The following is a 16,570-nucleotide window of genomic DNA, read 5'->3' on the forward strand; positions in this document are numbered from 1 at the left end:
CCAATCGGAGCTGGATTCAGTCTGTCACTAGGCCTCAGTTCACAGGGATGACTAGCAAGGTCCTCTCCTAATGTCGGCCATAAGGAAAAAGGGAAAAGGGACGAGATCCTCATGATCTCACACTTTTACATGAAGTATTCACGTGAATGACATGTTATACACAGTTGGTCAGTTTCTTGGTCACTTGTTTCTCGTCGCCCCTCTTGCGAGATGTCCATCCATGCTTATCAATAAGTTTGCATTCCATTGCTAGGCTTACCAAAACACGTGTCTGGTTCTCCAGGAAAATGCAGTTAATATGAAGGCTTTAGCTGACAGGCAAATTCACTGAAAGAGAAACTTGTTTTTAACAAAACCAGGACATATCTGCAAACATAATTAGAAACACGTGTTAGCTCCACCATTTCTCCAAAATGCAGAGATTCCATGCACTGTCGAAATTAAGTCTTTCCTAGGAAGCCTTCAGAAGTTTCACTTTCATAGTGATTATCAGTAACTGATGTTAATCAGCATTTTCTTTGTGGTGGCTATATTTGTCTTCTATGCTTTTCTTGGTGCTTTTTATCCAAAGAGTGTGAGGAGTCAGACCAACATTCAGATTGCATCATCTTTTTAAGTTTAACGTTTGGCTTAGTCTTATTTATTTCTGGAAAGTCTCAAAAGAAGCCTAAAAAGCCTTGAAATGCAGAATGGGGAGCGTCAAATTTCTTAGAATTCTTATTTATGTCACATTGAGTTTCAGAGAACTGATTTTTAAATTCCTGGTGAATCCCTTGGTGCATTGCTTTGAGCTGACCATCAGAAAGGATTGAATATAGTCTGTTAAAATGGAGAATGTAAAAGCCTACTGCGCTTCGCGCAGGGGTGAGGAGGTGTTGATGTGGTTACTCACAGATTTCACTAGTTTTGCTCAAATGGCAAAGTATCTTATTTATCAGATGGGTCCTCACCCTTCTGTGGTTTTAATTTCCTTCCATGTTCTGACATACTCTCTTTTTTTTACCAACATCTCATCTACATTCCAGTCTCAGAGAACCTACTGTGGTCCTACACCCAGGGCTAGTGAACCTGCAGTCAAGCTGGAAGGATAATACAAGATCTCCCTCAGGTTGTGTGTAACCTCAGTTTGTGTGTGGGGAGCTGCTGGTAGCAAGCAAATTAGAACTTGGGTATGGGTATAAAGTTATGCAGATGTACAGAACAGCTATTCGAGCATAAGTATTCTTCTGTTTTTCTCATTGATTCCTATATTTAAAAGGCTCCTGCCCAGAGCCAGAAAATCCACCTTTTCCTGCCAGAAAAATATAAAGGATAAGCCCTTCTCTTTCCCCTTTTCAGCAAAATCTTCCTCCACAGTCTTTATCATAGGGCAGGATTATCCAGTATTTTATTTCATGGGACTTTTCACTGATTGAAGGAAACAAAGTTGTTTTGGAATTTGGTTTTAGGTTTGGTTGTGTTTTGTTTTTCCGGTAATGTAGCCAAGCTTCAGATAGCAAGGTAAAATGAAAAAACATAACCAAGTTAGAAAATTACACTCATGTTAATCAGTTAAAGATGAGTGTAAAGTGACAGAAAGGGTAACTCAATAGCACAAAATAAACACAACAGAAATTTTAAATGAAAAGGGAAAGATACAAGTAAATCCAGTAATAAAATACATACTTCCATACTTTTTGTGTAATTACATTTATGGGAGTATGGGGAAAAAGAAAGCAAAACGTTGCCAAGCAACCATCCATTAGCAGCCAAGTTTTCATCCAACTTTACAATAATTCTCCATTTAGATAAGTATTTTATTTTTTTTCCAGATGATCTGTAAGTTTTGATTGAGTTTAAAACTGCATGGTGTCCCAGTTCATTGTATAACAAGAAAGAAAAGCTGACAAAGGCAAAATATGGTTAAGTACAACTGACATGGAAAGGAACTGGAAAGCTTAACAGTTTATGAAAATTTACCTGGTCTGAGATTACCTGTGCAACAAAATGATCTCAGTTCTTTCCAGGGCATCCTGGTTAACGCAAGACTGAAAAAAGACATCCTCAGTTCCCATTCACAAGCTCCTTTTTTTCTCACTACTCCATCTTTTCACTCATTCTTTTCAGTGTTGCAACGTAATTAGTTGAACTAAGGAGAACTAGCATTTTACTTACCCCAGCAAAGTAAGAGCTTCCAAGTAATAAAATGAGCTAAGAGTGTGTCTTGGAGTGAAGGGGGAGGAGTGAAATGTAACTTCTTTTTTAAACTTGGCGTGTACACAGCTTTTTTTTAATAGAAATGTGGCTAATATAGATCCAATGGTCCAGAAGAAAATCACCACATTTACAAATGTTACATTTCTCTCTGTATACATATGTATATGTCTAAATACTGTTGGTTATTTCCTCATAAGTTGTTTTATTTGTGTGTTCTTGAATTATGACTTTTTTTGAACTAACTTGCAAGCTTACTTCCTTAGGGTTGAAATCTGGAAGCTCCAATACTCATTACAGTCACTGCTGCCAAAGTATACTGTTTTTTTGAATTAACTCAGTGCTTACTCAAACATCCATTGCTTCAAATCAAGTGTTTTTACCAATAATGAAACAAGTTGATGAGTGAGACAGCTAGGGAAAGTGCCCCGCCGGACCTGTTGTTTGGGAACAGAGAAGGACTTGTGGGTGGTGTGGTGGTTGGAGGCCACCTCGGGCATAGCAATCACAGAACGATCAAGTTTTCCATTCTCAGAGAATTAAGGAAGGGGGTCAGCAGAACTGCTACCTTGGACTTCGGAAGAGCAGACTTTGGCTTGTTTAGGAGCCCGATTGACAGAGTCTTTTGGGAGGCAGCTCTGAAGGGCAAAGGAATCCAGGAAGACTGGACATTCTTCAATAATGAAATCCTAAAGGCACAGGAGCAGGCTGTCTCCATGTACCAAAATACAAGCCAGCGGGGAAGAAGACTGGCCTGGCTGAACAGAGAGCTTCAGCTGGAACTCAGGAATAAAAGGAGAATTTATGACCTTTGGAAGAAAGGGCAGGCAACTCAGGAGGACTACAAGGATGTCATGAGGTTATGAAGGGAAAAATCGGAAGGGCCAAAGCCAAGCTAGAACTTAGTATGTTTACTGCCATAAAAGGCAACAAAAATGTTTCTATAAATATATTAGCACAAAAGAAGGGCTAAGGAGAATCTCCATCCTTTATTGGTGGATGCGGGGGGAAACAAAGTGACTGAGAATGAGGAAAAGGCTGGGGTACTTAATGCCTTCTTTGCCTCAGTCTTTAACATTAAGAGCAGTTGTGCGCGGGTACACAGCACCCTGAACTGGAAGACAGGGATGGGGAGCAGAATGAAGCCCCCAAAATCCAAGCTACACCACTTGGACACTCACAAGTTTATGTGGCTGGATAGGATCCACCCAAGGGTACTGAGGGAGCTGGCAGAGATGCTCACCAAGTCACTTTCCATCATTTATCAGCAGCCCTGGCTAACCAGGGAGGTCTCAGTTGACTGGGACACCGTTGGCAAAAGTGACACCCATCTACAAGAAGGGCTGGAAGGGGGATGCAGGAAATTACAGGCCTGTCAGTCCAACCTCAGTGCCAGGGAAGGTTATGGAGCAGATCATCTTGAGTGCCATCATTTGGCATGTACAGGACAACCATGTGATCAGGCCCAGTCAGCATGGGCTCATGAAAGGCAGGTCCTGCTTGACCAACTTGATCTCCTTCTGTGACAAGGTGACCTGCTTACTGGATGAGGGAAAGGCTGTGGATGTTGTCTACCTAGATTCTAGTAAAGCCTTTGACACCATTTCCCACAGCATTCTCCTGGAGAAACTGGCTGGTCATGGCTTCGACAGCCATACCCTTCACTGGATAAAAAACTGGCTGAACGGCAGGGCCCAAAGAGTTGTGTTGAATGGGGCAGTCGGTGGCCGGTCACAAGCGGCATTCCCCTGGGTTCAGAATTGGGGTCAGATCTGTTTAATATCATTATCAACAATCGGGACAAGGGGATTGAGTGCACTCTCAGTAAGTTTGCAGAAGATCCCAATTTTTATTATGCAGCTGAGATATTCTGCATTTACTCTGCTATTGCAGATCATGTGTCTCAGTCCTTACTGGTGAAATGAAATGGAGCAGGGCTTTGGGAATCTGCCTGTAGGTGCAGGTGCGTATACTCAGGATTTGTGTGTATCTGTGTTTTTATCTGATGTCAGTAGTCTTTAATTTTTACCATGACGTGGTTTGGAAAGAACAGTGCTCCACGCCCAGAGCCAACACCATCTGGCTACAGAGAAATAAAATTATTAACCTTTGTCTCTAGTGCACTCCAAGAATTAATTTGTTACTTATTCTGTCTTAAAACATGCCTTTTATGATAGTAAAGACAAAGACGAACCTAATTGAAATTAGATGGAATCTCAAAGGTAAATATGACTAATCTATTGTGAACATTCAGAAGTAGAGGTAAAAAGAAATATTTATGAATTCCAGTTTCAGTTTAGCTTGTGATATTTAAAAAAGTAATCTAACACTGAACTTGAGTAATAAAGCTGTATGAATGTTATATATAATGGCATCTGGTTACAAGAATTTTGTCCTGTTTTTTTCTTTTTTTAATATACTTTACTGTTAAATCTGAGATCCAAATGCAAATTCCTGTAGTTTAGAGAAGCAACTGGCATCCAGAAATTCAATATGTAGATTTAATGTTCCTGTAGATTTTTTACTGTTTACACCATGTAAGTCTTCTGATTTAAGAATAGTTATTGTAATACACAATAACACTTTATAGGTCCTATTAGAAATATTACCCTTTTCCCTAATTTTAGAATAGAGTAAGTCTGTGAACCTGTGGAAGGAGGACTATTTACAGTAAATTAACAGGCAGGTAAGAACATATCATGACTCAAGGCATTGTCTATTATACAATGTATTTCTTATAGTCATATACTGACTAAGAATTTCAGAGCCATAGTTTTCAGCTAAATTAGTCTAACAACTTATTTTTTACTGTTGGTAAACACCAGGTATTTTTTTTAATGGGTAAATAGACCCAGAATGTCCATTAGATCATATCTACCATTCAGAACAAAATTAATTGTAAGCACAGACATACAAAATCAGTGACATCAAATCAGGTTGCATTTCTAATTCCAACAACAGGTTCTTCTAAAGCCAAATGGAGGTAAATGAAAAAAAAGCGCAAAAGTTGAATTACGATATTTTGTTTTGGAGGTTGTATGGTAAGGCTTGATGTTTCAGCCATTAGTTAAGGAAATAATGCTCACTCTTGCAACTATCCCTATTTAAGCCAGTTTATATAAGCAAAAAATTATCCTCGTAAGTAAATGTTTGTTCTTGATTGTTGCCCTCAGATTACATTTTTCTAAATGCTATTTTGATGACTGAAGAAAAACTTAGTAGCTAATATTATTCTCCCTCATAAGATGTTTGTCCTTGTAAACAAAAGCATAGAAGAGATATGTGAGGAGGTGATCTGGAGTGGAACGTCGGAGGCAGAAGTGTATCTCCACAGATAGGGGACGGGCAAGGTTTGTGATTACAAGCCAAGAAGGCCAGATGTGCTTATTTCCATGCTATAGAACAAAGTGTAAAATATTCTGAGGATAAATTATACAACAAAAATTGTTATAATAGTTATCATAATTTGCCATTGAGCTGGAGGATGTCCATGGCCACAAGAGGTGGTTTGCTTCAGGACTGTGAATGGCCTTTTCAGAAGATGGAAAGACAATCACTTCCTTGGCTTTATTTCCATTCTAGATATTAGTAAGAACCAAAGTCATCCTGGCTGGAAAACTGTTTACTTTTCAGCCCACCTGATGGCAAATGAGACAGACTCTCTTTTATGCTGTCCACTGAGTACTGGCTCTAAAAGACCATAGTTCCAGGTCCAAGTGGGTACCTACTGCCATTCCAGTCCAGTCCCTAATTTTTGTTATCAATAAGCAATGTATTCAGGGACTGGAAATCTGCTGTTCCTCAGCGTGATAGAAATGTGTAAGGAAAATAACTGCTCACCCCATTCTAGGCATTCGGTGAATCTCCAGGAGCATCCATTGATTCAGCTGACATAGCTTCTGAGGTTCACTTCGTTTACACATTACTTGCTGCTACATATGTGGGATAAGCAGCTTTGAAAGCATTCTATTATCTGCATATCAGGGGCATCATCCCTCATCTATTTTATGATGACAAATAATACAAATTTTCTATACTAGGTTCATGCTTTTCCTCCTTACTTCCACAACTGACTGTTTCTTCCCCTCAAGCTGTTCTCTCTTATTTTTCCTTCTTCTTTCCAAGAATCTTGGAGAAAACATTCTTCTGGGCTTTAATAACAAATCCTGGGATCAGGGTAGCCCAGTCCTCACTCTCTGATGGCTCTCCAAATAAAGTTGCACTAATGCGAACTGTCTGCTGATGATACTTTTTGCAGAAGTCTCACCCCCTTTGACATGCTGGTTATGCTATCCATACAGTCTCTCTTCAAAGCTACGTCTTCACATTATATAGGACCAGCCTTATTGGAATAGAGCTCTTAGCTCTCAACTGAACTGGGAAATTAAGTGTAAAAGGTGTAAAAGTCTTATGGATATTACAGAGAAGACATAGCCACAAGGACAAGTAAGTTTATTTATGTGGAAACATTTTCAAACATAACATAGGTCTGTGGTGAGATGCTAAGCATTAATTAAAACTGGAAGCACAGGTATAGATCAGGGGACCATGGAGAAAGGACAGTAGTGAGGTACCACCCAAATAGGACAACTATACCTACATATGAGGCTAAGAAATAAATGGGTTGAGATAGGAAAATACTTTCTTTCTCACAAAAGAGCTAGTTATTATTGTGAGCTTAAGTGAACATAATCTTTGGATCATAAAGGATGCCAAAATAAATATTTGAGAGCTGTTTATCTTTAATCTCATGCAAACAAATGAAAGATCTCCTTTCCTTTTCTCAGGGTCTCAGGCAGCCAAGGTTGTCTTTGCTACCATGAAATATTTTGCAGTGGATCTTAAAAATATACATAAACAGTTATCAAGAAGATGTATACTTCCTTTGGCATATGAACTTGGGTTCTGCTTCTTGACCATAGGACTGGTTCTGGACTGTTTCTCCTGGATAATCAAAAAGGGGCATCTACAGAATAGCCCACACATGCATCTCTTAAATGGCCGTTAGTTCAGCTTAGGAAAATGCCTTTCCCAGGAAGCCTTGTCAAACACAAGAGTTGAAGTATGACTTCTGGAATTTTCCTGGTGCTGTAGTAACATATTTTCATGTCACAGGAGATCTGCATAATCACATTACTTGGCAGGTTCCCACAGACTGCAATTTGACTTGCTACCCCAAAAGACTAGCTATGGACTTTTGTAGAGCCTTACATTTTTCACCTGGATTTAACCTGGTCTCCTTACCTGTAACCAAAGGAGGTGAAGAAAACGTTTTCTAAAGAAATATCGCAGGAGATATTATCGTATCACTGCTGTGATATTTCCCAGTAGCAAAATGGGGCTTCTGGTCCTATTTCCTATTTATATTAAGAAGGACTGGCTCATTGGCCCAAATCACTGCCTTAAGACACCTAAGGAATCACCTAAGAGATGGGTACACTGCATCACACACCTACAGGTTTTGTAGTACTAAATATGTGGAGTGGTTTGATCTCGGTATTTGCCAAAGGCTTGCACAGGCCTGTGAGGCAATATAAGGCAATATGTTCTGTGGCCTGAGGATGATCCAGCTTGAGCCAAGCTCCTCTTTTTTTGCAACCATATTGCCTGTGGACACAACACGTTAGCACAAACTGGACTTTAAACCTCAGTTTCACCTGTTGAGGCCAACTGGTATATACCAAACCCAAACCAGTTAGGCAATGTGGAAAACAGGTGACTTTATCCTGAGTTCAAAGTCAAGACAGAAGTATCATTAAATATTAATACAGACAGAAAATCTGAGAAGAAATGGTGGTGCAGGTAGCACTGTAGTTGTGACAGACACATTCTTTATATTCGTATATTTGTGCTTTGAATTATTATGTAAATAAATATTTTTTTCATCTGTGTATTTGATTTAGTTGTGTATTTGATTTGGTATGTTACCAAAGACTTCATAAACTAAAAGGCTGCCAATTTCAGTCATAAAAATCACAGCAGAATGAAAATATTAGTGCTTAGGAGATTTCATAACTGTCTGTTTCCCTTCCATAGCTGTTTTCTGCTGGAAAAATCACAGACACCAGAGTAGCTGAGCTGAAGGAGAAGTACACCCTGCTGCACAAGACTGTGATAAGGTAAAGTTCCTGTTTTAGACTTTCTTTAAATAGACAAAGCATTAAATTTTTAAATTAATTTTCTGCTGATGCTGAGGCCTAGTTATCTCATAAGGCTCTCATTCAGTGGTTCTCCATAAAGAGGAAGCAAGAACACAAGGCTGAAAAACAATATTATTTAACATTTTCAAGGTAATTTGGGATATTTGAACACTTGTTTGAACAACATCTTTGTTTTCAATATAAACATAATAATAATGGCAATGAAGGAAAGGACAAACTGCAGAAGACGTATACGAGTTGAAAATAAGGATATATTTACAGATCACATAGGCAGAATTGTAACATATGAAGACCTGTTGAGCTAACATCATAGAGAGCAAGTGAAGAAGATAAAGGCTTATTTCTAAGAAAGAAAATGAGACTCTGTCACATCCTAATAGGTGTGAATTTTAACCTCAGAGAATATTGACATTCACATTAGACAGGACTGCTAATAAATTTAGATGGTTAGAACCTTAAGCTTCAAAGTATAAATGAAACTCCGAAGCTGGGTGTAGTTGTGAGTCTGCCCTCCTCTGTGCTTGCTGGAGGAGAGAGAAGAGGTCATGGCCATAGACCAGCGCCAGGTTTGAGCAGGGAAAGTGTGAGTGGAAGGAAAAGAAGATGGAGAGATGAAGTGGGATGAGATAGTACAGTTGCTCTAGGTGGACAGTGTGTCGCAAAACGGAGCAGTCCCATTGTAAATATTGCAATACTACATTAGTATTTGTGACTAATCATTTTGATATTACTTATCATATACCCATAACTATCAGTAACATCAGCGTCATGATACTCCTGTTACATTTCTGTAATATGTATTGTAATATCCACTATATTATCAATGTTTTAGTGCAAATTCCCTGACAGTCCACATAAAAACCCTTATGGCAATTCTGCTTATAAGGGAACCATGGCTGTTCTGTCACTGAAGCTAAGGCCTAATTTGGGGATTCTAAAACTAATGCAAGCCATACCTGTTTCCTTGGGTTACTCTGGGATTTGGTGTGCCTCCTGGCAACCTAAATAATGATAAATGCTAAGTAAAGTAATTTGAAAGGTTGTTCCCAAAATCCTGAAAACACTGTTTTGCTTGAAATTAGCTAAGTCTTCTAGTTTCATCTTAATAAAATGGGGAGTTAGAAGATGGCCCTGAGTCTGTAAAAAGTCATCTAACTTTATTCAGATTACTGCATAGCAGATATTTTGGTAATGGGAAATTAAAAACGATAGTCCTAAACCAGCTCAACTCCCTAGAAAATGCAAGAAGCATCTCCTTAATGTTCAGAACTCAGCATATTATGTGGGATTTGGATTAGTTGATTGAGAAGACTTCTACCACACCAGTGTTCACTGAGCTGAAGCAGAAATCCAGTAGCTGTTGAACTGGATTGACTTTTAGTCAGTGTTAGTTTGAAACCAGTCTTTGAATGGAAAAAATACAAGCATATCACTATGTATTTTATTTTATATATTTATACAGAATTCTTTTATATAGAAGATTATTTTATGTGAAGAAAATTCATTTGTACGTATGGAATGTGACATGAGTTAAAACAGGAATCAGCTGTCTTTTCTGTCACACATAAAACTACAAAACTACTGTAAGCACCGGGCACGGAAAGCATGAAAATGTTAGATGGTAGATTACATTTCTCATTCCTTCCATGATTCTCACAGGCGTACGAAATTACCATACTTCTGTGAGAAGTCGGAGAGAATCATGTCGTGTTCTTTACTTAGATGTAATCATGTGTCAAAGCAAATCACCCATGTGTGAACTAGTACTAACTCCCACAGATAAATTTCTCTTACTGCTAAAAGAGAGCAAATGAAGTCCATTACCAAAAAATGATTGTGAGCTGTGGTATATTTTATGGACTTGTCAGACACAAAACATGGGATGTATTTGCCGAGGTCTTAACATCAGTAGATGTGCACATATGAACTAGGTATCTAGAGTAGCTTAAAGGTCAACAGAAGAAAATAGGGACGACACACGTCCTCCTTGCACAGATGTCTGCAAGTGTCCGGTTTTCTCTGCTGATTATAAAGAGAGTTCTCATGGTAGGTTCAGGATGTGTGCATACTGTTTTCCTGCAATGAAACATTCACAGAATCGATACCACGTTTTAATTTTCAGTTCTTCGCCCTTGCATGTGCAGTACATGTACAGTGCTGTGGATCGATCACTTTTTTTTTTTTTTCATTTATTACAGTTGAATTTAATCTCTTTCCTAATCAATCCCCATCTGTTCCAGCACTGTTACAATGCTATGTGGAAACAAATGATGCTGGATGAGGTCTTCAGGCTGTGTGTGTCCTTTAGTAGCATACAAAAATCTCAAAGAAGAAAGTCTTAGGCATCTTAAGCAGCATAGATCCCTGTGACAGCTATACCGAATGATTGCTCTCTAGTATACGATACAAATTTGTTGAATATGATGAATGCAACTAGCCCATATGCAGATAATTTCCAAGGCTGTTGCTGGAGTACACAGAGTTATAAGCATATAGTATGGTCATTTGTTCAGTAGTAAATAGATTTCTTGGTTTCAGTTTTGCACAACTTGACATTCTGAAACACTGAGAGATGTCACTTGGCAGATAACATTCTTTATACGTTTCTTCAAAGTGTTATGTGCTCTTGAATTTATGTTCACTGCACAGCTGAAGTTCTGACAACGGACTGTCATCCCGTCCTGGTGCTGTCTCTTCCATCAACTTTGCAGTGAGGGTGCACATAAAACTGATGTACCTGAGCTCATACTTTGCCCTGAAAACCCATTTAATCACACCATCATGTGTCCCAATTCTAAATATTTCTTTTTATTATCTCAGTTTAAGAACCTAATATGAATATTCTGACACACCGAGCTGTAAGAAAATCAGGTAATAATGATAGTTCATTGACAGTTTGAGAATCTTATCTTAAGCCTCTGTTAAAATATTAATCACAAGTTGCAAAGCTACCACAGCAGACTTGGCCAGCCTGCTTTTGCACTCACATGATTCTAGATGTGTGCATTGTGTAGATGTCCAGTTATGTCTTCATTGTCTTCAATTAAATTTAAATTTTCACATGAAAAAATACTGTTGGCAACTGTAGTGAGCAAGATCTAGTCTAGATTTACAACACTCAATTCTTGGTTTTAGTTTTTTCTTCTGATTGTCTTGAAAAAATCAATCCAAAGAATTTTGTTTCTGTGGAAGATCTTATGTGTTAATGTAATTTTATGTAAAATTTCTGTTTTCTGTAAGAATTGTATTTGAAATGAATGTGTATTACTGCAACCAGTTATGTTTTTTCCTAAACCAGCATACATTCTGTTGGACTTAAAGATCTAAATATTTTATAGAATCTTGTGTCGATAAGTTGATTTATTTTTCACTTAAAAGTTACTATGTAAATACATCACATACAAAGTTATTTTTTCATGATGAAGGCACACTCTTGTTTCCTGTTGAAGTCTGTGGTTTTCTTATTTTCTGGTTTAAAAAAGGAAGTGGTTATCTAAGTAGAAATGCTGCACAAAACGAAACTTACTCTGCTATATTATTTCAGCTATGATGTTTGTCCAGTATAGTCGGTTGTATGTTTTGTGTTTTTATCGTTGCCATCTCAACTCTGTTCTTCAGTGCGATACGTAATTTTTATTTCATTGCTAAGCGGTAAATGTCAACTTTGAGCTAAAATTTATGTATATAATTTTTCAATATGAGATATTCTAAATTCCTTTGATTTAAAAATATTAAATTGCATTATTTTTAATTAATAAAAGACAAGCGATAGAATCCTTTATTCTTCCACATAATTTGTGACTGATTTTGGTACATCATTATACAACAGTTACAATGTAGTAATATTGAAAAGGCATACACAATGATTTCTGTAGCATAAAGAACAGGTTTATATGTTATACATTGCATATGAATTTTCATACTGTGGTTCCTTTTAAGAATTTTCCATAATAATTGATATATTTTACCAGCAACCTTTAAGATCTTTTATTCCACTATCACCACATATGTTCCTAAGTACCTTTTGCATACCAGTCTCCTAACATTGACAGAATATTACGGTTTGTTGTTTCTCTGAAGCTAGACGGTGGCGATACAGGTCAGATCAGATAACTGGTCATGTCTACAAGCCTTATAATAAGCTTCCATGGAAGTCAACAAATGTATTTGCAGCTTGTGTGTCATTAAATGCATTGCTCCAGATACCGGTAACACTGCAGCAATAGCAACATGCAGTTCAGCACTGGGTGGGTGTCCCGGTATTTACTAAGGACACAAAGGTGTCATATAACCCATACTGGGCCTTGTCCTGGTGAATACTCCCCTGTTATTGGTCCCAACGCTGGTTCACATCTTGCCTTCGACACTTCTTAAGATGAGACAGATTCCCTGTCTCTTCACTGGTTCTAGACAAATAAATTAGACAAACTAACCATCTTTCACCTGGTTAAAATCAGATGAGATTAATCCCACTCCAGCTCTAGGATGCAGACATCAGATTCTACTGTTCTCACGGCATCATAGGGTAATTCAGGTTTGCACAGACCTCAGGAGGTCTCTGGTTCAAGTTCCTGCTCAAGGCAGAGTCAACTACTAGGTCAAACCAGATTATCCAGGATTTAGCCCCATTTCATCTTGAAAACCTTGCATTTAATATTATAGGTAGGTAAAGAAGTATACATACAAAGCTTATGCTTCTCATTGCCTAGTCTAAATTTTTCTGTTTAACGTAGTTTACAGGAATCTGAGATCCAGCTGTTGCAGGAAGCCAAACGTCTCAGTGTAGAACTGGAACAACAGCAACATGAACTGGAAAAAGCAGAACAGTTCCCTGAAGAGTCTTCCAGTGAAGTTTCCCGAATAAGGCAACAACTTCTTAGTTGCCAAAATGAATACAATGCTATTAAAGAAAGAGAGTATGATGTTCAATTCAAGATGCAATGGTAGGTAATACTGATCAAACGCTTTTAATTTTATCATCACTTAACTAGAAAGATAATAACATAGAATATAATTCAGTCTCCTACTCCATTTTACATGGACACATTTCCTGATGGCTCTTAAACAAATTGCCACAGCAACATTTCAGTGAGGAATAACATTAACCTAGTGCAAGACTTGTAGATCATTTTAATGTTAGAACATGCTATGGTGTCCTTTGAAATAAGGTTTAAAATTTACTACCTTGCATGATTAATGTTTAGGCAGGCAAAATTAACAAAATTAGGCTTCTAGTCTGGGACATCTTTAACACAAATGATTAAAGTGTCTCAGAAACCTAGTGACTGGGATTTTATGGAAACAATGTCATAAATAGACCAAATGCTATTTTTAACATCATAAGCACAGTTTATTAAAGTTTTTCCATTCAGGTATTTAAAGGCGGAGAATTACTTGCATATTCTCATGTTATAAAAATGAGAAATGAGCCATGAAAGAAGTGAATACTTGACAGTTCTATAAAAGGAAAGGTGCAGAATAAGCTTGATATTGTATATATTTTAATTATCTGGTAATATGAGTGTCTTGTACTTGAAGCTTTTATAGTAAAACTACAAACAGTACTATGGCATTTTTTAAAATATGTACCTATAGAGATGAACTTATATTTTCATTTTGTGGGGTGAATATGATATTTTTACCCATCTTCAGTGCAGCTGTGGTGTGGCTGGCATATATAAATCCAAATAAATAATGTCAGCAGCTCAGCAGTTAAACCTATTTTTCTACAAGAAGAGCAGGGACACAGTACAAACTACATAGAGCAGATTTTTCTGGCAGTTATTTCTTGATTTTTTTTTAGAGCCAAATGTTTGCTCTAGGAGAGAAAAACTTGAGGGAGAAGCAAATTTGGAGTGGGAGAAATAGAGAAACATGGAAAGCATCTGGAAAAAATTATTTGCTATGAGATAACTAAGCAACATGAAGTTTCCTGAAATAATTACTAAATCCATATTTTTTTTTTTGCAATTTTCAAGCAGTTGAGAAATTAGGTCTTCTAAATATCATGTTTTTACCCATTTGACCTCATTTCTTATGAACATTTTTCGCTGATTTTGCATTACTTTTCCAAAAAATGATGGGGTTTTATATGTTTAAGGGATATTTACTCATACTCTGTTTTCTGCCTCTAGTCAAAGGGTGATTTGTGTCCTACATGAAACACAGTTTAGATATTGTTCAAATTACCCTTGCACATTTACTGTATTAATTCTTATATATTAATTGAATATCCTATTGCATAGGTTAAAAATACACTTCTGGGGTCAGTCATACTGTGAAAAATGTTCTTTCACTTTAATAAGAAACTTCCTCTGTTTGGTCTTATGTGTTGCATGAGATCAAAACCAGCTGCACAGCCTGACCAGAGGTCCGTACGGTGCAATATCTAACAGCACAGCCCCAGCCATTTGTGAAACAGGGATTTAACGAGCCAAACTCCTCTATATTTGGGAACACATGGATGATCCCTCTTCCTTGAACTTCTCCTGTCTCTGCCTCAACTGTATAAACTTCTGGCATTGTAACACCCTGGGCAACGAGTTTCACAGATAACTGCACAGGAACTGCCACTCCTTATGTTTTCTGAGCCTGACTCCTACCAGCATCATTTCATGTCCTGTAGTTCTTGTGTAAGATAAGACACTGAACATCTGATCCTCTCTTCATCTTCACTGCTGCAGGATGGTTTGAGAGGTCTCTATTGTACACCCTACACCCCTTTAATTTGTCAACTTTCTAAACTGAAGAGCTACATATTATTTAATTGTTTCTTGTTTGGAATCTGTTTCATGGCTGGTGGTAGCACTGGGTCTCACGTGAGTTGTGCGGGTGGAGGAATGAGGTTGTACCCTGGTTATGTGCGGATTGGTCTACTTTGAGAGAAGATACTGCTATCCAGAAAGAAGAGGGGTATTAATGTTGGAGTAGTGTAGAATAAACAGGACTGGTAGAACACACATCTATGAGGGGAACAGAGAAGTGAGTAACAGTGGGGATCCTGTCTGTGAGTGGAGACTCGTAGAGAAGGGTTGGGTTTGGTGCCTGTGGAAGGCAGTGCAAATTAATGTTCAGAGTAGAGTTGTGAGTAGCAGGTCATCTAATAGTAACACTGATGTGTTATAAAATGAAGATCTATATGCCTGCTGGTTTTATACAAATAATAAGGTGATGTCCTCTGAAGTATCTGTGTCCATGGGCAGTGTCACAGACAAGGGGAAGCTCCATCAAACACAGTGCCAGTTTGCTGTTAGGTGGCTGCTGTACCACTTCCTTCATTTCTCAGAAGGGCAGAAACTCATGGTCTGACCTTTCTTGGTTTTTGGTCTCTCTGGAGCACAGTTTTCCTTGTTGTCCAACTGTCTTAATACAGCCCCAGCCATGCTCGGCACTCGTAAGTGTGCTCCTCTTTGGGAATTATGACTAATGGCTGTTCAGTCTGAAAACAAACATATCGCTTATTTACCTTCTTATGTATAGCAGGCAGGCAACGTGGAGGGGAAAAGCTTTTGAAGGGAGTGTCCGTGTCTCTAGTCTATTGCTTTATCCTTTTCTTAAAAGACTTGGATCTTGTCTACTCAGAAATATTACTGAGCTGGAAGTGAGAGTCTCTGCAGACTTTCTGCTTCCCTGTTTCTGTAATCCTTTCTTTTTCTGAAGCATCTCTCGAGACTCTGCTGCCTTTACTTCCTGCCTTAGTTCCCTTTCTCTGACTCCTAAGGGCACTTAGCACCCTTTTGGTGCTCAGATTCTAATCTGACAACAGTAAACTTTTTCTCTTGAACAGTCATATAGCAAAGTTATTTTTTGTCTCAACATCCCTTAATATTCCATGATCTCTTTTCCATATTTCATTTCCTATTTGCTTGCCTCTGTAAACAATATTTTTTTTTACAGATCAGATTTCAACAGCTGAAGACAATATTTCATCTTCTGTTTTAATCCTCTATTGTTCCAATGAGTATTCAACATTCCAAGAGTAAATTTAAATTGCTTTCAGCACTGAAGTACCAGCGGGTTTTCAGAAATGTTGTGACTATGGCTTGCAGAGGTACCAGAGGTATTCAGAAGTGGGGAGGGGCCACCCCAAGGGTGACAGCCTGGCCGTGCTGTGCCCCCACTGCCGCTGTGTGCCTCCTCTTCCAGTTTGTGTCCCTGTTCCCTTGCCTGGTTGTACTGGGTTTGTTGCCACTGTGTCTGCCTGAGTGTTCAGCACA

The 16,570-nt window shown here is 38.2% G+C and overlaps 1 protein-coding gene across 12 annotated transcripts in view; it reads left to right on the forward strand.

The window, feature by feature from the left end:
- Positions 1 to 16,570, forward strand: part of CCDC146 (coiled-coil domain containing 146) — a 79,642-nt gene that overhangs the window by 32,959 nt on the left and 30,113 nt on the right. For all 12 annotated transcript variants that reach the window (XM_065049111.1, XM_065049113.1, XM_065049114.1 and 9 more), the window contains 2 exons: positions 8,230 to 8,312; positions 13,088 to 13,297. In XM_065049111.1, the coding sequence (XP_064905183.1) occupies positions 8,230 to 8,312; positions 13,088 to 13,297 (293 nt within the window). The remainder of the gene's footprint in view (positions 1 to 8,229; positions 8,313 to 13,087; positions 13,298 to 16,570) is intronic.

The sequence above is a fragment of the Columba livia genome, chromosome 1 (assembly GCF_036013475.1).
Source record: "Columba livia isolate bColLiv1 breed racing homer chromosome 1, bColLiv1.pat.W.v2, whole genome shotgun sequence".
Lineage (NCBI taxonomy): Eukaryota > Metazoa > Chordata > Aves > Columbiformes > Columbidae > Columba > Columba livia.